The sequence below is a fragment of the Stereum hirsutum genome (genome assembly GCF_000264905.1).
Source record: "Stereum hirsutum FP-91666 SS1 unplaced genomic scaffold STEHIscaffold_7, whole genome shotgun sequence".
Classification (NCBI taxonomy): domain Eukaryota; kingdom Fungi; phylum Basidiomycota; class Agaricomycetes; order Russulales; family Stereaceae; genus Stereum; species Stereum hirsutum.
The window spans coordinates 1,420,525-1,438,284 of NW_006763137.1; the positions used below are offsets into that span (position 1 = coordinate 1,420,525).

General features: G+C 51.4%; 4 protein-coding genes across 4 annotated transcripts; 1 reads left to right on the forward strand and 3 right to left on the reverse strand.

The window, feature by feature from the left end:
• Window positions 1-1,126: 1,126 nt before the first annotated feature.
• On the reverse strand, window positions 1,127-3,756 carry STEHIDRAFT_57812 (cytochrome P450; the record flags this gene model as incomplete). The annotated part of the gene is made up of 6 exons (XM_007303952.1): window positions 1,127-1,285; window positions 1,349-1,413; window positions 1,473-1,722; window positions 3,295-3,423; window positions 3,483-3,598; window positions 3,660-3,756. 6 exons carry the CDS (start codon window positions 3,754-3,756, stop codon window positions 1,127-1,129), a joined length of 816 nt encoding a protein of 271 aa, XP_007304014.1.
• Window positions 3,757-3,900: 144 nt separating this feature from the next.
• On the reverse strand, window positions 3,901-4,281 carry STEHIDRAFT_56896 (uncharacterized protein; the record flags this gene model as incomplete). The annotated part of the gene is made up of 2 exons (XM_007303872.1): window positions 3,901-4,141; window positions 4,241-4,281. Coding segments are annotated over 2 exons (282 nt in total), but the record flags the coding sequence as incomplete, so codon positions are not given.
• Window positions 4,282-10,164: 5,883 nt separating this feature from the next.
• STEHIDRAFT_168676 (ribonuclease III) lies at window positions 10,165-11,909 on the reverse strand (the record flags this gene model as incomplete). Its single annotated transcript, XM_007304329.1, has 4 exons — window positions 10,165-10,698; window positions 10,913-11,030; window positions 11,101-11,333; window positions 11,391-11,909. The coding sequence occupies 4 exons, from the start codon at window positions 11,907-11,909 to the stop codon at window positions 10,405-10,407; spliced, it is 1,164 nt and encodes a 387-aa protein (XP_007304391.1). The 3' UTR covers window positions 10,165-10,404.
• A 1,252-nt stretch (window positions 11,910-13,161) lies between these two features.
• On the forward strand, window positions 13,162-17,695 carry STEHIDRAFT_139524 (uncharacterized protein). Its single transcript, XM_007304330.1, has 11 exons — window positions 13,162-13,423; window positions 13,490-13,528; window positions 13,594-13,651; window positions 13,705-13,862; window positions 13,920-13,991; window positions 14,045-15,494; window positions 15,567-15,788; window positions 15,867-15,993; window positions 16,055-16,128; window positions 16,187-16,243; window positions 16,301-17,695. The coding sequence occupies exons 1-11, from the start codon at window positions 13,328-13,330 to the stop codon at window positions 17,437-17,439; spliced, it is 3,492 nt and encodes a 1,163-aa protein (XP_007304392.1). The 5' UTR covers window positions 13,162-13,327; the 3' UTR covers window positions 17,440-17,695.
• The last annotated feature ends 65 nt before the right edge of the window (window positions 17,696-17,760 follow it).

The window sequence follows — 17,760 nt, forward strand, 5'->3', positions numbered from 1 at the left end:
TCCCCTAGCCTAGGCTAGGTTAAGCTACGGTCGACGTCTAGTCATCCCCTCCCCTAGCCTAGGCTAGGTTAAGCTACGGTCGACGTCGGTCATCCCCTCCCCTAGCCTAGGCTAGGTTAAGCTACGGTCGACGTCGGTCATCCCCTCCCCTAGCCTAGGCTAGGTTAAGCTACGGTCGACGTCGGTCATCCCCTCCCCTAGCCTAGGCTAGGTTAAGCTACGGTCGACGTCGGTCATCCCCTCCCCTAGCCTTAGGCTAGGTTACACCAACATTCATCAAAGCAATGAGTCAATACCACAATAACCCTCCGTTTTGATCTTTTATGTTGTGTGAAAAGTATTAAATAAATCATTTTAAAATCATTTAAATATTCGAGGGGGGGGAGGGGGGGAGGGGGGTGAGGCCTTAAACGCGAAAGGTAAGATCCGGTACAGAATTTTATGCTTGCCACCCCCTTGGGTCTCCTAGCTTGCACTTGAACTAGTCCTTTCATCAGGACTAGCTTCCCTTCTCGACCTCAAGACCATTGGACTGTGTAGAATCACCACTACACCAGTCATACGACTTTGGACTGTGTAGAATCGCCACTACACCAGTCACCCGAACCAGAAGCAAGGCTTCTCAAGACACGGCCGATCGCACTCGTGATAGCTATCATGCCTGCACCTGAACGAGCGTCCACCCTTGGATCACCATCCAAGCCTGGACATTACAGCTATTACCCCTTCTGCTTGTAGACTGCAGAAATACGAGACGATCAATGAGGTGGTACAGGATCAGAAAGTGGAGGCCATAGGAGTGGACGTAGCCAGCGCGGCCTTGGAGTTCGCCCGAGGGACGATGTCAACCTTGAAATCTGTCGGTGTGCTGAACAAGTTCGGCTTTATCAGGCTCTCAATGCCCCATTTTTGTTTTGGTAGTTGGGAGACGTACCGGAAAATGGCATTCTTGAACTGGACATCGGGTTTGATGGCCTTCCCATTCACATTGATGGGCTTCTTTATGTCAAGCGTGGCAAGCATCAATGCGACTAAGTACCAAATGGAGACCTCAGCGAGATGAAGCCCTGGGCAACGGCGGCATCCAAATCCAAATATAAACTGTGGCCATAGTGATGATATGGTGTCAGGTGTTGAGTGGAAAGTGAGCCAAAAAAAAAAGCTCCCTAGTCACCTGGCGTGAGTTGTGCTGCTTGTTCGAGCCGATGAAACGCTCTGGGTCAAACTTCTCGGGGTTGGGATAGATGGTCTCGTCCCTCACAATGTTCCAAATGTTGGCGAAAATCTGACATAACATGATAAACTCAAAATCAAATGGCAAGCTGAAGTGGGCTTATGAACAACGTACGATAGAGTCCTTAGGCATGAGCATCCCATCAAACTCGTCATCCTCGAGCAGACATTGAGGAAGGGCTGTAAGGTATAGACCTAAGATGTCACAAATGATGCTGACCCTACTTCCATGGACTCACCAAGGGGAACGGGGCACGACCAACGGAAGGTCTCCTCGACAATGGCCTGTACTGTGGAGAGCACTGTGTCAGGCTCATTGTATATCGGATACGCGTCCAGCTCGCCGTAAGGTAATCTGTCACGGTCAGCGAACGTAGGCAGTCTGCCCGGACCGGCGCCGAGAATGCTATCAAGCTCAGCCTGCGCCTTTGCCTGCACATTCGGGTACTGCATCATGGCGAGCAGGAAGTGAGACATGATTACCACGGTCTGAAGCAGGGCATGCCACGAGTACCAGGACCCGTGAGTACCTGCAACGGATACTCGTAAGGCACACCATCGGGTACCTGTATCCGTGGATACAGATACTCGTTCCCACGGGTGGCTGCACGGATACAGGTAGTGCTTCAGGTCCCACAGGTACCCGTGGGAGAGTACCTGCCATATCGCGTCGGAATTTGCCGGAGGCCAGACGTGCATCCAGTGATGCTTTGCTGGCACATCTCTCCTCACTCTTCTCCGAGCACACACCACCATCGACAGAGTTGACACGTCGTGTTTCTGTCCATGGTGGTGATACTTATTCTAGGCACTGGTTTCTATATCTATTGGTACTTTGTTGAAGAGATTTGGTGTGTTCATTGTTGGGAATGATGGTACTCAGGACCTGGTGAGTACCTCCCTCCCACTCTTATTGTAAATTTGCTCGTTCTCACCCAATTCCGCGTACATTTCCAATGTTGCGGGGTCAATCGATGCGGATTAATGTCCGTCATCACCTCCTGTACTTGGTTTGACGCGATTTGGCCCACCCGTTGTCGAGAACGATGACATTGACCTGGTGAGTACCCCCTGCTACCTTCTATCGTAAATTGCTTCGTTCTCACTCAATTCCGCGTACGTTTACAACGTTGCGGGGTCAATCGATGCGGATTAATGTCCGTCATCACCTCCTGTACTTGGTTTGACGTGATTCGGCCCACCCGTCGTCGAGAACGATGACATTGACCTGGTGAGTACTCCCTGCCCCTTCTATCGTGAATTTGCTCGTTCTCACTCAATTCCGCGTACATTTGTGATGTTGCATGGTCGATCATCGCATTGGTATGTCCAGCATCGCCTCCCATCCTTGGTTTGACGCGATTCGGCCCACCCGTCATCGAGGACGGTGGTATTGACCTGGTGAGTACCCCCTCCTACCTCCTATCGTAAAGTTGCTCTTTCTCACTCATTTTTGCGTGTATTTGTGACGTTGCGGGGTCGATCGACGCGTGTTGATGTCCCGCATCTCCTCCCGTACTTGACTTGATGTGATCCGGCCCCTTCGTCGTCGAGAACGACGACATTGACCTGGTGAGTACCCCTTGCTACCTTCTATCGTAAATTCGCTCGTTCTCACTCAATTCTGTGTGCATTTGTGATGTTGCAGGGTCGATTGACGCGTGTTGATGTTCCGCATCGCCCCCGGTACTTGGTTTCATGCAATTTGGCCCACTCGTCATTGGGAACAATGCTATTGATTTGGTGAGTACCTCTCCACCCCCTTCCCCAGCTTATATGTACCACAGTACCCACGGGTACCCCTCAGGTACCTACAAGATACCCGTAGACTCATTCTATCCATGAGTACCTGCCCATTGGCAAGTACCTGTATCCGTGGATATGGATACCCGTTCCCACGGATGCCACCCCGGATACAGGTGTGGCCTCTGAGGGAACAGGTACTTGTTCCCACGGATACAGGTACTCGCACGGATATAATCGTGGCATGCCCTGGTCTGAAGATAATGATAGCAGCCGCTCAATAGTTTGTTCGCATGTAGCATCAGATAGGGTGCTTACAGTGTCCATGGATGCGCTGTACATCGAGTTGGCGGTGTCCTTAATATCAGTCTCATATTGTTCGGTTATATTCTCACCTGACATGGTAAGGAGCTCTGCGCAGAAAGACGGTTTCGCTTTTCCCATACTCTATAAGAGCGATTGATCAGAGGCGAGTTTGACAGTCAATGACAATTAGAAAGGCATACTAGCATGTCCTTTACAGTGGTGAAGGGAGCCTCGCGAAGCTCGTCAAAGCCTTTCTTCCATACGGCTGCTTTCTTTTGAAAGCCCGCACCGGGGAACCATGACGGCAGATGACTCACTGCGAAGATTGAACAGTTTACAACATGAATGTCGCATCAGAGGCAGAAGTAAGAACTCACGCCAAGGCATCATATCTACAGCCCAGACCCCACCGCCAGCCATTATCTCGCTGGCCAACGTGTCCGACGTAGCCTCCTCGACTTCAAGATATCTCATACTCCCATCGTCGTCACGGACCTCGAGACCGTACACAATACGCAAAACAATGCTGACTGCGTAACGGCCAAGGTTGCGGAAGGGATTCTCATTGTGATTGACGAAGCGGTTGATCATGTTACGTCCTTCGAGTTCAATCTGCTCCTAGTGGCGAGGGACACGGAGCTGACTGAGGGTGTGCGACATGAGACAGCGTTGACGGTGAGCACGATCACCATAGTTGGTGAAGACAACCATGTTACCAGCACCACAGAGTTCATTGACCATGACGAGGCGGGGTTTATCGGAATAGGGATTGGCGCGCTTATCTATCAGAGCGTTCACGACGTCAACCGAGTTCAAGAAGATGATTCCCTTTCCAAAGAGGCGGGTGTAAACGATATCACTACCGGACATCCGACACATGTACCAGGATTAGCGGTCCGTGGTATGAGGGTGTTCGAAAAGGCTGCCACATATCCAACATAAAGGAATGCATACGCACCCATACTCCTTGCCCCATTGTGCTGACGTCTTCCAAAGCTCGATAGGATTCAGCTCCTACATATGATGGCGCTCGGTCACTAATCAAGTCCACGACGAAGATACAATATGAAGAGAGAAAATCACCCTGATGTTACCAATAAAAGGCAGACCTTGACAAACAAAAATATTATTCATCGGCCTCATTTTGAGGGGTGAAAGTTAAATGTTACCTTTGGGGCCAGGAGGTACAGGGAGAGTGTTCCTGTTACAATACTTGACGGTAATGAAGGTGACGATGGCGGTAGCAGTCAAGCTACCGAGGACGGCGAAGCCAGAGAGAGTAGAAGCATCGGAAGGCATAATGCAACTGTTATAGTTTTCCTCGAGAAAAGTACACTGGCCACGTTGGAAATGTGTGTGCTGAGGAAGGATGGCGAGGAATCATAGTTCAATGTGGTATATATATTGAGGAAGAGATCAGCTTGTTGACAGCGGATGAGAAACTGAGGATTATCGCATGTCTGGTGGAGATGTGTGAGGGGCCAAAAACGCCTAGAAACTACTACATCGTGTGTGATGAGAAGCGAACTGTACATTCGGACTGTCAGGCAACCACGGAGCAAAATCGGTGTACAAATGAATCCAGCATTTCACAACCATTCATTTGGTTAGCTGGTATTGGTTTGCCGCCCATCTTCACCGTACCTCATGCGGAAGGTATAGAGCAGCCATATGATTTTTCTAGCGCACAAGCAGTCGGAGCGGGTGCATTGGTATGTCGAACTACTGCCTGTGTCTCTGAAGGGACAGGAGGCAACAGCGGGAGTGAGAGCTTCTTGTTGATCGGATGTCCCTTTCAGCCGTCCAACTCCTGTTCAAGTAGAACCGTTAAGCGAGTAAGATGAGTGTCCCGAATAAGACAAAGAGCAGTTCAGAGAGAACCGCTTACCAGAGAAGGCAGAGCAGAAGGATAAATGTGTAGTGTTGGCGTTCCAAGGCAATGGTTGTACTGATCATCATTATCTATAACACACCACAAAATTTACATCTACATGTAAAGTCATGTCCATATGCACCCATGTTCAGCCATAAATGTCGTCGCCTGAATTTGGGGTGGGTCAAATAGCCAGGGAAGAATCTTGCTGATGGGCGCGTTACCACAGGGAATCATGATGTTTGATCCTGGCCATGCGACTCAGTGTTATGGTTATGTTGTTTCTCACATGATTGTGCATGGAAATGTACAACCTATTATGACTATTGCCTGGTTTTCGTTGCTTCTTGTCATCTTATTCAAACCACATAATGTAGGGTGGCTGCTTCCACAGCTGGTCCACATAGCACGCTGCCCTATGCACTCAATGGCTTATAAAAGCAGATATAGATTACGCAAAGACACATCTACATAAGGACTAATGAGTCTACTCAATGGTGAAACATGTAGTATAGAGACCAGTAGAGAAAAGGTGTTGAGAGTGATGTATATAGACATTAGCGAGGTAAGGTAGCGGAAGGACAAAGCAGAGGGAGGATGATGAATATCAAAAGGATGGAGGTGATGCAGAGGAAGGAGAGTATAGACTGGAGAAGATAAGCTCAACTCGGGGCAGGAAGGATGTAGCTGATCATGCAATAATGAAGACATGCACAACAGAAAGGAAGCGACAAAAGATCATGGAAGAAGGAAGAAGATGGTACTGACTCTACATCGGAGTCTCAGTAGTTTGCTGTTTCATTACCAGCCAGAAGAGAACATGTACATGAGACAAGAACGTACTATAGATGCATCAGAACATTGTTCAACTTCTCCAATGTAAGTCCTCGGTGACTGTCATCTATGGAGCAAAATGTCAGGTATTGAGTGATAGGGTCGGGGACTGAATGCACGCACCTGACGGAGACTGATGGCCCTCCAGAACTCACTATCATAGTCATAACAGCAGTCTCCAGAGTACGCGTCTGAGAGCAAAGGAGGAAGAGAACGACTTGGAAGTTCAAGTGCAAGTTGAACATTCAACAACGGACGACGCGCGTCGCCTTTTGCTTAGCATTCAAGCTCCGACCCGGCAATCCGCGAGCTTGGGCTTGACTCACGGCCGGGGAACCACTATTTAGCGTGCTCTAAAGGTGTGTCTAAAGAAATTTATATATATTATATGTGGTCTCCCCTTTGGGAAGTACTAAAGAGAAACTTTAGGGTCATCTAAAGGCGGGTCTATGCATTTTCTGTAGAAATGCCGTACAAACGCTAAAGATTGACTTTGGAGGACGCTAAAGGCTGTTGAGCACCTCGGGCTTGCCTTATGTGGCAACCCCGAACCTCTTTAGCATCCTCTAAAGGCAATTCAGATAATAATCAATGGAATTCACTATAGAGCTCGCTAAAGTTTCGCTCTAGAGAGCGCTAAATTGACATCCATATATGACATTTTGACCAAGATTTGGATTCCACTTTAGCGGGCTCTAAATAGTGGTTTCTCGGTCGTGACTTCGATTTCGACCAAGGTTAGCTCGCTACTCGCTACAATCCCTTTGGCTCGATATGGCTAAGTATTGTCGAGTATGCAAGTACTGTAACTGCCCAGAAGTATTTGGCCACCCAGTGTCGCAGGGGTTAGCAGATGCTACCACTTGCAGCAGACCTCTTTTACCCATGTATTTTAGTATACAGTGATTACCATGATATGGAGAATATTGAGACATGAAAAGAATTGCCGAAGACTCAATTGGTGTATGAGGAGAGAGACCATGTGTGGCATGTGTCAAGTGGCACTCCATCCTCCAACAACACACTGGCCTCGTTGGAAGACAAAGCTCTGATCAAAAAATTACAATAAATTGACTGTAGCTAGTATTTGGTATACCACCCCTTTGCCTGAATAAGAGCCTCGATCCGCCTCACAGTACTTCCATACAAAGCCTCCAGGTATTCCTTCCCTAGATTCGCCCATTCCTCCTCTAAAGCTGCCCACAACTCGTCACAATTTGCTGGCGGTGGAGATCGAGCGCGCACCCGTTTATCAAGAGCCTCCCATGCATTCTCTAAGATGTTCATATCTGGAGATTTCGAAGGCCATGGGAGTAATTTGATGCCATTGTCATCGAACCAAGCTCGTGTGCATCGTGATGTGTGCTTGCGATCATTATCTTGCTGGAAGATGATGTCGGAGGGCAGTAGAAAGTGGTCGTCGAGTGTGTGGAGGAGTCCATCTTCGAGTATTGCAACATACTTTTCGGCATCGACCTTGCCTGTGATCCGCACAAGACGTCCGAATCCAAAGCGGGTGATACAACCCCACACCATAACACTTCCACCTCCGTACTTCTCGTGTGCATCCACATACCGCCGGTCAAACCCCTTCCCCCGCTCACACCACACCCATCTATTCCCATCAGAACCGTGTAGGTTGAACTTGGACTCGTCTGAGTACACAATGCGCTTCCAATCATCCACTGTCCACTCCCTGTGCTCCCTTGCCCATTTCCGTCTCGCAGAAGCGTGAGCCGCCTTGAGGTAAAATTTTCGACGCCGTCTGTAAGCTTGAAGGCCTGTGCCTTTGAGCGCACAACGTATGGTCTTGACCGAGGCATCGGGGAACAACTGTCGCTTGACCTCGACAGCGTTGGGAATCTCGCCTGTACGGACTTTTCTAGCAGCGTAGCGAGCGTCGGCCTTGCTGAGGAGCGGTGGGCGGCCAGATTTAGGGGCATAATAGTAGTAAGACTGGCCTGCTTTGATCCTCTCGTAGATATTGGCAGCCGTGGTATGGCTGATGCCAAGTTCCCGTCCAACAGCACGTTGAGACATGCCGTGGTCTATCATAGTCACAATTTTGGCTCGTGAGGCTGGAGAAGTATACCCCATGGTAAGCTGTAGGATATGTGTGCTGGTGATTGTGTTTCTGAGCAGGTGGCTATGGGTGAGGAGTGCAGAGACGAGTGCGAAGAGACACGCAAGCGTGTCGCGACGCGTCTGATTACATAAGTCCATGTGGCCCCGTTCTTTTGTTGCGCGCCTTTGGCATGTCCCGGAGCTCATTCTGCCAGACCATTTCACGAATAGAGAGATAATGTGCATATGATACACATATAATATTTATACAGCCACAGGTATTGTTAATTAGTTATGGTGAGCTATTGAACAAAACCATACGGTGTGGCCAAATTCTTTTGGGCAGTTACAGTAGCTAGCATTGGTGATGCAGACCAAGTATGACCGCAACATCACCTTCGGTCTGAATAAACAGGGAGTGATTCGCGCAGAATAGACAAGAATCCAATTCCGAGTAAGTACCTGAGCGGTATACCGTATTAGTACGCTGGTACTGTTGTATCATCAAGACTCTTGGTAGCCAGTCATCTCGCAGTTTGTTCTGGAAAATGACAGGCGAAGCACAACATGGGGCATGCATGAGCATTACAAATAAATGCATGAGAAATGCATGGCCATGTCAGGTCTGCATGGATCTGCGTGGAAACGCTCGGATCATCATGGTAGCCCTATGGCTATAGTATTCAACAATCTGCATGGAAGATGGATTGCCAGTATTTTATCATTATATAACACTCATTACTATTCCTCATCATTTCAGGTATAAATAAGCATGCCACCCATACATGATCATCTCACTGCTAATTCCGTGGTGCAGGACTGACAAAACAAATCCACATGCTGTCCACTATCGTTCTCATGTCCTGCAGGAAATAGCTGTTCAGCGACTACTAGTGCATAACGACCAGGAAGAAATCATCACCATCGGTATTTAAGAAATTAATATGTAAGATTGAACATCATAGTCTTCGCGCCAGCCGTCGCTCCCCACGCGCAGCAGAGTAGGTTACCAGTGAGGAATCATGGTAAGTTTCTCAGCGCTCAAGCACCTCTCCTATTCCAGCAACACGATATACGAAGAGAACAAAAGTTGGCTCGATCTGCCGTGTCCATGAGCTCGATTGGGTATCGCAGAAGCCCTCTCGAAGCCCTGAAAAAAAATCTCAGAGCGCGTAACAATAGGCACCAAATAGCAAAGACGCTTACCTTCAGCCTCTACCGTGTTGACTAAGTTATCAAGATACGTTCACAAACTGCCTAGCGCTTTCTGATGGATCTCTAGGATTCCGAGCCTAATCCACAAGGAAGAGCCTTATCGTTTCCGAGTCCCTAGAACGGCTACCAGTATCTAGGGATTCCGATTGCCTGACAAGCCCCATTATTTTCCCCTCATATCACTCCGAGAGATCAATGAGAGCGTCTCTGTTACGCCGAGATACTGATCTTCTTCGACGAATTGTCGACAAAAATGAGACTGACTCGAATGCCCAACTGATGCTTGCAAAGCGTGGTCAACATGAGCCCGACAGACTGCGCGCACTTCGTGACACAAGACATAGAGAGCAATTCCAAGTTGAGGCTGGCAAGAGTAGCTCTGAGCTTGCATCGGAAGGTACAGTAGAGGTGAAAAGGTTGATGTTGGACGAAAGTTTCCATTGCGTGGACTTGCAAATTCGCGGACAAACTGTCGGAGTTCAAACCCTCTTGTATTGAACCTTCCGCGCAGCGCGGTCAATCCAATGCGACTCTGGCCAGAAAGGACGGGCGAGCGGGATCGGAACGAGTCTAGGCGAGCACTATGTATCGACTGGCTACTCTGGCGCTACTGCTTCTGTGCGGAAAGACCTACTATGATGAGCGACGGGCTCATCGACGTTCATCTGCGAGGCTATCGTCATGCCTGTATTTCTCAATGCCGAGTAGACAGCGTCTAGTCAAAGGCGCGCCATGCATCCCAGGAAACTCATGTGAACAGTGACGAGCGTCAGTCGTATCCAAAGTAGAACTCACCCATTTCTTGACCTCAAACACGGTCACTCAAGCATTACCCGGAGATCGTACCACGTCAGCTCTAGGCTGCTCAACCCGAATCTGAGTAGAGATGGGTTTGGAATCATGATGATGCATGCATGAGTGAAGAAAAACGAAACAGCCACGGCGCATTAAAAGCAATGATAATGAGAAAGCACCACCACTGCGGGCTGCACATATATGTATATGTATGTAAGAGTGTGTTGAGAGAAGAATTCGAATCCTATGCCATGGAGCCCACAACATAACTCAACTCCTCTTCCTATCCCTCTTCCTCTCCCTTCCCTCCCCTCTGATCCTCAACGACTGAACCTCTTCTTCTACCGCCCAACAACCGCGGAGTCTCCACTACCCGCATCCATCCTCGGCCTCTCGGCGCTCCTGATTCCGCTCCTCCCCGCACTGCCCAACAGAACTTCGGATTCTCCAAGCGAACCGGGGATGAATTCGGCTTCAAGGGGTTCAGATGCAGATGAGGAAGGTGAGGAGGAGGGTGAGGACGAGGATGAGAAGAGGGCGTCGGGGGTGAAGCCGAGGAAGGTGGAGGTGGGGAGGTGGACTTCGTGTGGAGGGGTGCGGGAGAGGTAGAGTCGGTGGAGGGCGTCTTCACATGCCTGTGGTGGGGGTCGGGGGTGATAGGAGTATGTGTTAGTATGGTATTTCGGTTTATGGATTGAGATTGGGGAAGTATGATGGTGAGAGGAAAACGGAACGCGGTTCGGGCGTACGTGGTCACGTGATGGACGCGGAATGAAACGAGCGTAAATTCTAACGCAGAGCACGCGTGGAATGGAGTCCAAAGGAAGGACAGACAAAGGAGATACGCACTCGGTATTCAGCCATCTTCAACGAGCTTCCGAAGCCTTCTCCCAGCTTATCCACACCGGAGTAAGCACCCACCACGAACACAGGAGATATCGAGTGTCGACCTGTCTCCTTGAGCAATCTGTACAGTTTCACAATGACAAATCATTCGTAAGAAACATAGTATCAGTATCACCAGAAGATATACACACCGGGTAACAGGCTTCTCGCGTCCGTATTTGGCGACGGTCTCTATGAGGTTCAACCTCGGGTCGGTGAACTTGAGCATAGTTCGAATGTCCACGTCTCGGCTGAGGAAAAAGGTGTGTGCGAATGATCGTGCGGTGGGGAGAGAGCGTTGTTGATAGACGAGTGCAGTCAGTGCGCGCGGTATTGACGAGAGCGCGGTCGCGTGCAGTATTGGCGGTCGCATTGGATTTGGTGGCTACGGGTACGGCTTTAACGCTGCGCATGAGCAAAACAGAAGTAGATGATGACGCACTGTTCTATGCCATCGTAGGAGAGGAGCGGCACCGATCTCTTTCGCGACACTGGCACAAGTCTGGGGGCCAACGTAGGCACTTACGGCTGCCTTGAGAACCCTCGTCGGAAGATGTGGATAGGATGTATGGAGGAACTCGGACGCGAAGAGACCGAGCAGGGAGTTACCTAGCGTCGCTAGATTGCCATTCGCGTTTAACGACTGCTCGTCCGGATTGTGTTTCGAGTAGAAAGGAAGGTATGACGGGTGGGTGCAGGCCTGCTCGATCTCCTTATTGGACAGCACTTGGGCGAGACCTATACGATGGGCGAGAGCGGTGAATGTAGACTGAGGTGACGGTTGGAGGGCAGCCCATGTCTGGGGGTCCCAGTCTCCCCATTTCGAGGTGGAAGGGGTGCCCGGTGGAGGATGGCGGAGGGCGCCTTTTGGAGGGAATTTTGGGAGCTGGGAGATGGGGACCGAGACTAGCTTTGCGGCTGTGGATGCGAAGCGCTTTTGAACATGGCGACTCGTAGACATCGACCGAGACAGTGAACAAGCTAGCGACAGTCGGTGACGAGCTCGTGTTGTTTGTTCGCGAGTCCGACTTCGTTATGTTCGCGTCGCCCAAATTTTGGCTGTCCGGACTCTTCCGGCACGCGACCTCCTCTTCCGCTCAGCGCACGAGTGTTGCTTCATCCACCGTCTGTGTCTTTTCTTTCCTGGATTACCTTTTACAAAAGGGACCGTATGCGATCTGGGGCTAGTGTCAAGCTCTTCTCCTGACTGTCTTGGTCGAACCTTCTCCTTGCGAGGGGACTAAATATTTGCAACATGGTTCGTTGCAGGTACTTGCTTGCGACATCACAAGAATGGCTGTCAAATTCTGGGAACTTTTGTATATTTCTAGGGGAGCTTTCGTGCTGTTCAGCTGCTTCAGGAATTGTTCTGTGCCGTCTCTCTTAAGACTTGTGGAATCCTTGTGCCCGTCGGTTTATCCTGACCAATCTGCTTAAAGACGCAACGTTTCGGCGATCAGGACAAGAAATCGATGTTACAGACTCTGCATATTTTAAGAGGTTCAACGCCGTTATCCTACGCAGAGTACTCGCGCCAGTCGTCACTCCTCCCGTGTAGCAGAGTAGGTCACTAGTCTACTCTATGCCTTGGAAGCCGCAGACTTCTCGATGGCACTCCGGAATCGAAGACGCCGGTTTTCCTCGAATAATGTGAGTCGTGCAGTAACCTTCGTGGCTATAAACATAGACATTTGAACGATCGATAGTTTATATTAGTTCCCTCATTATTGACCTCTCAAATATTTCCATCAAGACAAGGCCTCTTCGACATCATCGGCTCTTTCACTCTACCGACAATCATACCATCCTCAACCACTACTTACGCGAAGGAAAGTCCTGTTTGAGACTCTCGAGAACTCAGAATGATCTAGATGGTCTCGCCGAGACACTTATGAGATGACAGAATACCTGAGAGGGTGGTGGGCAGTGCAGTAGACCACCGCGCGAATCCGGCTATAGCAACATACAGTACATTGTATTGCTGTCATATATACAACCCATTAGCTAGACAATCAAATATGCCATCCTCCAAGCTAGAAGTTCGCCGTAAGAGACCTACAAACTTGAGAGAGGAAACACGAATTACGCTGGCCACAGTGGCACTTGAACGTGTTCCGCTCAGGGGAAGCCGCGGACGGGAATGGCCGTGGCACCCAGAACGTCTGTACCGCCCTTGACCTGCACAGCCCGCTATACTTCCCCCTCGAGTTTCACGCCTTCCAGACTCGCTTTATTCCCCTTCGAGCCCGACGTCTCCATCACAGCCTTTTCAGCACGTCTGCATCGCTAGCCGGATTGTCTCTTTCTTAACGGCCACGTCGTTCGCGACTAGGATAGGACCCCCACCCGAGCTTTGAACGGAACGTGCGACGTCGAACGATGGCCGTGCTGTCACTACCGCTCTCGTTCACCAACTCGTTCTGGTCACAGGACTATAGGAAAGGTCTCGAGGTGCTTTACCAGAAGCTGGGACAGGTTCGTCTTGTCGCATGTTGCGTTCCTGAGGTACACGGTCTTAAGCAGGATATGTTGTCCACGTAGGGTGTCGCCGAGAATGACGAGATCATAGCGTTCATACGGGTACGAACATATCTTCACTGGTCTTGTCAATCATTCCTGAACTTGACAGTCTGTAAACATAACAGGCTCGCGCTGTCGCAGAAGGCCACATCGCTGCTGCGTTGTCGCATCCTCCTCCGCAAGGTGCGTTCGGGTCCAATGCTATTTCACATCGACTAAAGGTAGCTGCTGTGCAGGAACTGGCTTCAACACGGATGATGGAGCGACGCTGCTCATGGCCTTCCGTGGCCTGCAGGCAGAGACGGCCAAACAAGGCGAGGCGCACAGAAATATCTCTCATGAGTTGCATACCCTCGTCGCAGACCCATTTCAGGAATGGGCTGCCGGCTACAAGGTAACGTGTTCTGCCTCCTAATGATCCACCATAATATTAATTAACGGTTGACTACAGGAGAGGTTGCGGAATAGCAAGCATACCCTGGTGGACGGATACCTGAGGAACTACGAGCACTCGCAGTCCGAGGTGCGTGGATACAACATCAATGACTGGACAAATATTCATCATGTTACGTACAGGTCAATAAACTGAAGAACACGTACTTGACTAAAGTTCGCAAAGCGGACGAGGCTGAGGACGACGCGAAATTCGCGCCTAACAACGACTTCAGCGACAAGTATACCACCTCTCCCCGCCTAGCCCCACAGACTGGCAGCACCACCACCACCACCACAGGTGGACAACCCCCTCAACGCGGCGCCAGCATCTCTGACCGTATCGCCCAACGTCTCAAAGACATCCAGCGCAGGACCGCCACTGCCACCGCCTCTGCGACCGCTTCGCCCGAAGCATCAAAGTACGAGCTCCCTCCCGAAGACGATACCAATGAGAAAGATGGTCTGCTCCCCGCAAAGGTCGACAAAGGCAAGGGCAAAGCGGTCGACTTGCCAGAGGCCCCGCCGCAACTCAGTGTGTCCCCACCCCCGTTGTCGCCCCCGTTGCCACCCTCGAAACTGGGGCTCGAGATCCCTCCATCGTCGCCGATGCCGCCTCCCCCGCCTTCGCCAATGCTCGTGGCGGGCCTTTCGCTGCCTCCTCAGGCTATCTCGTCGCTTCTCACCCGTGCTGCCGCCGAGCTTCCTCTCCGTCCTGTGCGCTTCCCTCTCCTGGGTGAATACCCCGACTGCTTCAGTGGCGAAGAGTTCGTCGTCTGGTTGAACGAGAACGTCCAAGGGTTTGGAGGAAGCCTCGACCGCGCTGAAGACGCTGCGAAGGACCTTACCGAGCGTGATGGGCTGCTCCGTCGCGTGGGCGAGTTCGGAAACTCGTTCGAGAGTTCCGACGATGCGTTCTACCAGTTCAGGACCAAGGCCTTCGACCTCGACAAGACCGTCGCCCGTCCCGCCGATGCCGTCTCTTCTCCTCAGAAATTGACCCCCGTGGCGGAGAACATCATGAAGCGCGGCAACAGCCTGTTCAACGTCGTCTCCAAAGCTCTCAATGCGAACGGGCAGGCCGAACCCCCTCACGTTCGTGCGCGTGCCGATGCCGAAGCCGCGGACAAGACGTATCGTATCGCTGTGCGCAAGCTCGACAGGCAGCGTCTCGGGCTCGAGGAACGTATGGAGGACACGTTCAAGACTTTGCAGAAGTGGGAAGTCGATCGTCTGCGGGCCGTCAAGACCGTTTTGCTCCAATACCACGGAACGCTGTCGAACCTCCCGCGGTCGCTCGAGCCTAGTCTTGAGAGGTCGAACACACTTATTTCGGCGTATTTGCCAGAGGCGGATTTGAATGCGTTGATTGAGAGGTATAGGACGGGTCCGTTCAGGCCGCATCCGCATTTGTATGAGAGCGTGAGTCATGATGAGAGCGATGTGGTGTTTGGGATCGATTTGAGGAAGTGGTATGAGGGCGGGTGGAGTATGGTGAAGAGTGGGGAGGAGAGGAAGGAGGTTGTGCCGCCGGTGTTAACGGCGCTTTTGGAAGGGCTGACTGCGGCATATCCAAAGATCGAGAACGATGAAGGTTAGTGCTCTCCGCCTCTTGTTTTTCGGAACATTTTGTCGACTAATTGGATTATTTGCCGTCGATCTGCAGAGAAGAGGAAGACGTGGATCTACGAGGTTCCACTGCCCGCTGTGCATCATCTCAGGGAAAGCTTGAACGCCGTAGAGCCCGAGCAACCGATCCCAACAGAGATCCTGACGAAATACGACCCTCCGGTGCTCGCTAGTGCCGTCAAGCTGTGGACCCTCGAGCTGGACCCTCCTCTGGCGCTCTGGGAAGGCTGGGAAGAGATTCGTCGCATCTATCCTATTGGTGAGTATTTTTGAACATGGTGCTTCGCTTTGAAAGAAATGAGCTGAAGGTGCTGTGCGTGGTTCCCTTCTGGAATAGTCGGTTCTGCTGTGTTCGAAGATGCGGCAGCGGAGGCGGCACATCTTGAACAGCTTCAAGGGGCATTACAGCGATTGCCGAAGGTTCATCTTTACGTCTTGGACGCTTTGGTGTCTCACCTGAACAAGTGAGCATCTTTACCTTTTTGGGCCCTGAAGGTCCTATTCTGAGCCAATGTCTTTGCGTAGACTTATCGAAAGCACGACCTCCGAGGAACCAAACGAGGTATATGTCACGAAGCTTGCGCTTTCGATTGGCAGGAGTATGTTTAATTCTTCTTCTCTACGATACGTTTTACTGACGTGGTTACTCGTCTTCAGCTGTCCTCCGGCCAAAGTTCGAGACGGAGATGTCGATTCAAGACCGGCATCCTGCCAGTAAGTTCCGGCCACCGTCTTCGTAGCGTGGCGCCTCTGATCACCTTTGCCTTGCAGTGTTCTTCATTGACCTTATCAAGCACTACCAAGAGCTCATCCCAACGACGCTCGCGAAGAAGAAACGCGAATCGGAGCGCAAACTACCAATCCGCAAACGCACCGCCCCCATCGACATGCGTATGTCTCGTTCCCGCCTTTCCGTAGGCACCGACGCTCGCGAATGGCTCGCAGCACAGCGTGCGAACGGGACTGTCCCTCCTCCCGTTCCTCCTGTGCCATCCAAAATCGAAACAGGCGCACCGCCTGTGACAGAAGTCCAGACCCAGCTTTCGGCTGGGACTGTACAGTCACCACCGACTGTGAGCCCGGTGCAGGAAAAACCGGAGGAAGCTGCTGAACTACCGCCGGTGTTGTCCATTCCTGCTCCGGAACAGCCTCCTGTTCCCGAGTTCGTTCCCCCTCCGCCCCCGGTTCCCCAACAACCTCCTATCGTCGAGGCAGCTGCTCCGGAGCCCGTGCGTCCTTCGTTCAAGGAGCCCCCTCCTGAACTCGACGACCTTCCCCCTCGTCCTCCCGCTTTCAGGGAGCCCGATCTCGGTGACGTTTCGCCTCCGCCTCCCAGGCCTACGTTCGCCGAGCCCAAAGAATCGATAGACGACGTCGACCTGAAGTCCCCCTCATCTGCAACCTTTGTCTCTCCCAGCGAAACGCCCAGGTCTTCGAGCCCCAAGAGCCCCGCCGTCCGCGTCCGGACTCCACTCTCCGCCGCTTCCCCCACCGCTCGCAAGTTTACCTCTCGAAGCCCTTCGCCACCCCCCTCCGCTACAGAAGACCGTCCCATCGCTGGCGCGGGTAACCGTGCGTCACTCTCGAGACATGCATCGGGCGAAGCTAGCCGCGTCAGGGGTCCCAGGGGCTCGAGGCCACCTAGGACGGGAGGTGGGAGTAGTGTGAGCAATATGGTGGCGAACTTGAACAGGAATTCATTGGCTGGTTCGCCGACGTCGCCTAGCGCGAGGCCAACATCTCCGCCTGGAAGTGCGACCAGTGGGGGGTTTAAGGGGAGACCGGCGAGTACTCTAATCGAGGACCGGAGGAGGAGTTTGAATAGGGTGGGTGGGACGACTGGGTCAAGGCCCGGGAGCTTATCGAGGAGGACGATGGAGAGCGACGCGGAGGATAATATTGTCAATTGAAGTGTCGTTGGATAGGCGATGCGAAGTGATGCTGGGATCTAAGTATATCGGGGATGCTGACTGTTGATATTTTGGTTTGGGACTTGGGGCTGGGGACTGGTGTGTCTTGGAAAGGTTGGGTCCTGTGGACTGTTCATACGTGGTCTCTAAGATTTGTCTACATGCTCCTTTTTACGTTTCTTTTGGCCTTGAATTATGTCCTTTCATACCATATGCACAATGCTTGCGTCAATATATCCTATAGTCTTCAACTAACCCTCTTACCTGACTGGCCGTGCTTCTTGGGCGGATCCGCACTGGCGTTTGTTCAAGGCCACAGCA